Consider the following 6,821-nt stretch of genomic DNA (forward strand, 5'->3'; position numbering starts at 1 on the left):
TATCAGACCTGCACAACGGTCAGGAGGAATTTTGGACCATTCCTCTTTACAAAACTGTTTCAGTTCAGCAATATTCTTGGGATGTCTGGTGTGAATCACTCTCTTGAGGTCATGCCACAGCATCTCAATTGGGTTGAGGTCAGGACTCTGACAGGGCCACTCCAGAAGGCTTATTTTCTTCTGTTGAAGCCATTCTGTTGTTGATTTACTTCTGTGCTTTGGGTCGTTGTCCTGTTGCATCACCCATCTTCTGTTGAGCTTCAATTGGTGGACAGATGGCCTTAAGTTCTCCAGCAAAATGTCTTGATAAACTTGAGAATTCATTTTTCTGTCGATGATGGCAATCTGTCCAGGCCCTGAGGCAGCAAAGCAGCCCCAAACCATGATGCTCCCTCCACCATACTTCACAGTTGGGATGAGGTTTTGATGTTGGTGTGCTCTGTGAAGTATGGTGGAGGGAGCATCATGGTTTGGGGCTGCTTTGCTGCCTCAGGGCCTGGACAGATTGCCNAGCGTCTTGCTTCAGAAGCGAGGCAAGAATACTTCCTGGCATTCGGAAAACGAAGAGTGGAGCAGGCTAGCAAGTGTGCGTCATATGAGAGGCCCCGCCTTACATTTTCCGCCACAGATTTGGGGAAATTGGTCCGTGCGCAAAGCATTGTGGGTATTTTAAGACCGGAGTCTACACATGTACAGCCTCAAAATTTCTCGCTACGAAGTACGCCGGGCTCGGTAGAATTCCAAGTATGCTAGACATTGGAACAGTCCTTCGGCGGCACTCGATGACGTAGCATACTTGAAATAGTGGCTCTGGAGCAGCTTTACTTGACATTGAGAAACACCCACGGTGAGTTCCTTTTTATTTCCTGCTTCTTCACACACATGCTCTCCAGTACAGGTTAGCTCTGAGTGTTAGCGATGCTAATGTAAACACCGACCATATTACATCCAAAACAGTTGTGCATTGTTTCTGATAGCAACGTTTCTGATAGGGCCGTGGGTCCACATTTCAGATATTATGTCATATCGGACGCAAATCTGGATCAGCTCCGTTGTTCCCCCGTTTTTAGAGATTTGGGTACGGAGGAAAAGAGAGAGGGTTTTGTTTTCTGATGCTGCGTGAGTTCCCTGACACACCGGGGACACATCTTTATGTATAAAAGACATCAAAAAGTGCATTTTGCATGATAGGTCCCCTTTAACCAACTGATCTGTCTACAAGTGTTTTATCTTTCGAAAATAAAATGGTGTTGTTGAAATATATTAATTAGCTTCCCCCACCAGTTATTTTATCCTAGCATACATTTCAGACGGCATGTTAAATCTCCCACACATCAGACACTGCATTCCCCTCTTACTTACTGAAAATTGTTGTCACTGTTACCTTTATAAAAAGCTTGATAAGATAAAGACGCGTCTGGCTGAGAAAGAGTCAAACTGACTTTTATAGTTTTGCTGCCGAGTACTTACTGAGAGTGTTAATGAGTCCTCCTCCACTCTCCTGTGGGCGACTGTTGTTCGTGGTGCTGGTGGAGATGATGGGCATACTGGGCATGCTGGGCATACTGGGCATACTGGGCATGCTGGGCATACTGGGCATGCTGGGGTTAACTGGAGCCGGGGGGGGAGGTGCTGCAGAAGTCCGCTCGTCATCAGAGTCGCTGTTGCTGGAGCTGTCGTCGCTGCTGGAGGACGAGGAGCTGTTGGAGTCTGAGGAGCTGTCGCCGCTGCTCAGCTGGTCCATGACCCGCACCTCCGCCATCAACTCTGTGATCACAGGCAAACAGAGATGAAGGAAATAGTGACTGTGATCCCAATTTACAGGAAAGAGAGATAAAGAAATAAGATCAATGACTTAAAGGTCCCCTATCATACTGTTTTTCATCAATATATTATAAGTCTCAGATATATCCAGAACCTGTCTCTGATTGGCTGAAACAGCAAACAGATCATTGCAGCATTACCCATAATCCCCTCTGTTTCAGCCCTGTTTCCAAAGTGCTGATTCTCTGTCTGTTACTTTAGATGAAAATAAGGAGCCCCTCCCCACGCCCCTTTGAGAGAGATTTGGTTAAAAAGAACACAATGGAGCTCTAGGAGGAGATTCAGGTGATAAGGTGGGGGGGGGTTACCTTGGTTGCTGATTGGCTAATGGTTACACAAGCCAAAACATCGCTATGACATCACAAAGTGGCCAAAATCTGATCAGCTCATTTTCAGACAGAAATGTGTTTGTGTATAAAAAGACATGAAAAAGTGGATTTTGCATAATAGGTGACCTTTAAGCAGAATAACATAATTAGCTTGAACCATCAACATTTACGCTCAGGAACGTCCCTACATTGGAAGATATTTTGCCGGACACCACGTTACCTCTCTCGATGTCATCCATGGGAGACGCCGGGGAGGTCTTCTCTTTGGGAGGAGAACTCTTGGAGCTGGTGGAGATTTTGTTGCTGCTGCTGCCGCTGCTGCTGCTGCTGCTGCTGCTCTTCGGCTGCTCCTTCAGGCGACTGGTCTGCTGCTCCATGCGAGCTTGGATCTTACTGCTGCCCTCAGCCCTGGGAATGCACCAGATACATATACAGTAAGCAAAGGCATGTACAATGTTTCTTACACCATCTGCTGAAAATCTGGTACCATAAAATGTGAACCCAAAAGGTTTTGAACATTTGAAAAACCAGAAATACCTTTAAAATGGTATTCTTTGACAAAAATATGACGGCAAAATAGCATTATTTGGGATTTATTGCTCTGTTTTGGTTATACTTGATAATATGCTTTTTTGTACAAGAAAATAGTTTTAAAATTTCTTCTGGAAACATTGATTTACATTTTTTTAAAACGCATATATTTGTCTTTGGCATTCTATAATTTCTTATTTTTCGGTGCTTGTGTTTCTTTTTTTTAACTTTGTACAGCACTTTGACACAAACAAGGACATAGTCATAGTTTTATTGTGTCGCTTTTCTGATATGTTCTCATTTTCACCTCATTAAAAACATATTTAATCTGTAAATTAGCTTTATTTTTTAGATGTAAACATTTATGAAGACACTTGTATTCAAATAACAGATGGTCAAATGTCTCAAAAAGTAGAACAGTAATAACATACATTGAATGTAATTTTTTAACCCACCTGGTCTTCTTCACAGCTATATTGCTGTTGAGTTTCTCCAGTCTGTACTCTCCTGTGTCATGGTTCACAATGAGGATGCATTCTTTCATATACGGCCTCTTGGACCCCTTGAAGACCGTCACTGGAGCACTTGAACCCTAACATTTTTAAATAACACAGGAAGGATTGTAACCGTTTATGAAGTCATAAGTCAGAGTCCCAGAGAGTTTCCCTCAGAGGGTTTTGACCAGAACACCAAAAAATGTTATTACTAGATTTTCTAAATATCATACAATTGTTGATAATTTGTTAATGGAAGCCAAAGCAATAAACACAAATGTATAATGCTCATCAATTACTGACCTCTAAATTGGGTAAAGTAATAGTGACTTGCTCTCCTTTGCCCACTTCAAGCTCTCCTTCACATGATGTATCGATGGAGGCTGGCTTGAAGTCATCTGTAAAAGAACATAAAGCATTTGCACAATTTATACATAATTAGTGTAGTTATATTAACAACAGTTGCACAAATATAAACAAAACGACAGTGGGTCCCTCTATGCTGTAGTTGTGTACCGTCACCACCAGATGGCGGTAGTGTACCGATTGACGCAATGCTAACATTAGCTTACATTTTGACAGCTGGAGCATCAACGGCTTCTAATAGTTACGTTAACAAACGTATTAAGACGACAAATAAGACACAAAACTGTCAACTTACTGAAACGGGAAGGTGGATTCAACAAAGACACAAGGCTATTAAAATCTGTCTAAATGTCAAACAGCTGCCTTCGTATTTTAAAGCAACAAAGCTAACTAGCATGCTACTGTTAGCTATGTATCTTATAGACACAAAGCTAGCTAGCATGTCACTGTTAGCTATGTATTGTATAGCCACGAAGCTAACTAGCATGCTACTGTTAGCTACTGTAAAAAGACAAGATTCAAAATCCCACTTACATCGCACCGTATGGTAGCCACTTTTAGGGTGTTTCTCAAACGTCTCTCCTAATTTCAAGACGTGTTCTTGATTGTCAAAATTGGAGTATGTTGTCCCATTCATTCTGATAGTTTCATGAGCCGAAACTTTCTGCTATCCTTTTTTTATCCGATAACCATGTACGGCAGAGCCTTGAACACCTCATTGGTACCGTCAGGTCCCTCCTACTCTTCGTTATGATTGGTCAAGTGGAGCGTTCCCCTTTGTTTGATTGGTTGGACGTCGGTCAATCAAGATTTGATGACGATGGAGCAGCTGTAATGCTGCAAATGTTATGGGTTTCTAATCCCACAACCCATTTAAAAAGAAATTGCATGAAAGAAAATCTACATAATATTTAACCCAATAACACATTCATCTCAATACATTTTTACATGTTAAAATATATGTATTTATTTTTATTCTATTTGATGAATGTCAGTATACATTAGGATTCTAGAACACACATGATTATTAACAATCAATCAAATAATATTGGATTATAGGAGATATTTGTAAAAGAAATGGGACTTTTTTTGGAATTTTTTGGGAATACATAATACACAAATATTCAATTTACAAAGATTTATGTTTTTGTTTTTGAAAATGTTCAAAATATTCAATTTATAAAACCAGAAATACCTTTAAAATTATATTCTTTCAGAGAAAAAGGACGGACAAATTGTATTATTTGGATCTATTGCTCTGTTTTGAGACATGATGTTTGATACTATGCTGTTTAATGTTATAGATTTTATAAAAAAATGTGTTATGTTATTGTTTCGAAATTTCTTCTCAACATTTTTTATTTTTAAGCGCATATATCTTTCTTTGGCATTATATATTTTCTTAGTCTTTCAGTGCTTGTGTTTATTTTAATGTTCAACCTATTATTACTCACTTTTTTATTTTCATTTTGTACAGCACTTTTAAGATGAAAGATGATTACCACCGTCTATAAATATAATTTCCAACCCTAGATTACATATTAACATATAAAGGTAATGAGTATCAGTATCCATAGTAAATATAAGAATCTCGACCCATAGTTCCTTACACTGACAAAGTACCTTTTACACTAAATGAGGGATCATCACTGGGCTGAGCTGCTAACCTAATTACTGAATGATCCAGACCGGCTGAACCGCTGAAGGTCTGGCAGAGAGAGACTGATGAACTGCAGCAGAAACACTTACTGACTGACTTCAGCTCCACAGGCTGCAGGGTCTCTGAGTGAAAAATAATCTGTTTCCTTTCTTTAAACTGTTAATGATTCCTAAGCCTTCAATTCCTGCCCTCTCTGCACTTTACTGAGGCCATATGCTCTGCTGCCTTCAAGGATAAACATCTAAAACAAGGGGAATGTGGAGATTACAAGGACGTATTATCACCAGTTTGTCACTCTGTGGTCTTCCTGTCCACGTAAACAACAGGTTGTGAGGGTGGGTGAGTAGTAAGGTATTGGAAGAAGATTGGTTTCGGAGACACTAGGGATAATCTAAAATAGAAATAGGCAACAGGGTGGTAATACATAGCTCAAAGTGAAGTTCACAATTAGCCCACTCTTTCACCTTTGACCCATGACCTACAGTCGAGGGTAAGTTTCTTCCACTGCAAAAAATAGACTATAGCACGTAGAAATTGGTCTCAAAGCGGTCATAAAGTAAAGTGTATAACACACTGAATAGATTTAAAACAATGCATAATATATGTTAATTATTATATAGTGTGCTCCTTTGTTGGGGGGTTATGGAGGGCCACATACAAAAAAAACATAATAATAATACAAATAATAATAAAATAGGATTATTGTATTTCAGGCAATACAAATAAATAAAACAAAAATAATTAAGCATGATTATTTAGTTGCATGCGATCTATAACAAAAATAACAAAGTATTCATTTATTTCGGGCAATAATAGAATAAATAAAGAATTAGTTTTCTCATGTTTTGTGTGATTATAATCCTATTTTTTATTTATGCTAGTTCTGTGTAGACGGAGCTGGATGACAACAAGAGGAGTCCTGTTTCTCTGTATCTCTTGTGAACAGAAAGCAGCAGGGGTCTGTTTCCATGGACGAGGCAAAAAGTGGCCGTCCTCCTCCAGAGCTATCGGTTACTGCGGTGTTTGCCCTTGGACTGCAGGAGGTGGTTTTCTGTTTCCGAGCAACTATCCATTGTTATCAACAACACTGAGGGGGGAGCCACAATACAGAGTTCCCAGGTTGTAAGATAGTAGCAGCGGTGAAAGAGAGATCCTCCTGTGTGTCCGCCTCTTTCTGCTTCTGCAACGGTGGAAGTCTCAGAAGGAAAAGTCCTGCACTTTCTTAACCCTTAGATACATAAGTGGGTCTTCTTGACCCGGTGAGGTGGTTTTCTTGAAGTATCTTTGTAATTAAATTTTACATAATTTCATATTCCAGCTATTCCTCAAAAAACCTGTTTTGGATATCATGCCATTCAAATTTTTTATTTAAATGTTATACATTTTAAGAAATTGTAGTTTTTGTATTTTGACCCCAAGCTTCCATAAGTGGGTCAAAAATGACCTGCATGCATTTCCTATGGGATCCTTTGATTCTTATCACCTGTTGCTGTCAGGAATACATTCACTGTGGACCACACAGATTGCATCACAAGTGACACCTCTCAGGAAGATTATTTTACACAGCAAGATCTGATACCTGTTAGTATAATAATAATAATAATAATAATAATAATA

The 6,821-nt window shown here is 39.5% G+C and overlaps 1 protein-coding gene across 1 annotated transcript; it reads right to left on the minus strand.

Annotated features, from left to right (window-relative positions):
* Positions 1 to 1,444: 1,444 nt before the first annotated feature.
* Positions 1,445 to 4,268, minus strand: eaf2 (ELL associated factor 2). Its single transcript, XM_010777059.1, has 5 exons — positions 4,079 to 4,268; positions 3,482 to 3,576; positions 3,140 to 3,276; positions 2,374 to 2,561; positions 1,445 to 1,767 (listed from the first exon to the last, which is right to left on the minus strand). The coding sequence occupies exons 1-5, from the start codon at positions 4,179 to 4,181 to the stop codon at positions 1,445 to 1,447; spliced, it is 846 nt and encodes a 281-aa protein (XP_010775361.1). The 5' UTR covers positions 4,182 to 4,268.
* Between the last annotated feature and the right edge of the window lie 2,553 nt (positions 4,269 to 6,821).

This window comes from Notothenia coriiceps, unplaced genomic scaffold (assembly GCF_000735185.1).
Source record: "Notothenia coriiceps isolate Sejong01 unplaced genomic scaffold, NC01 NC01_scaffold00000339, whole genome shotgun sequence".
NCBI lineage: Eukaryota > Metazoa > Chordata > Actinopteri > Perciformes > Nototheniidae > Notothenia > Notothenia coriiceps.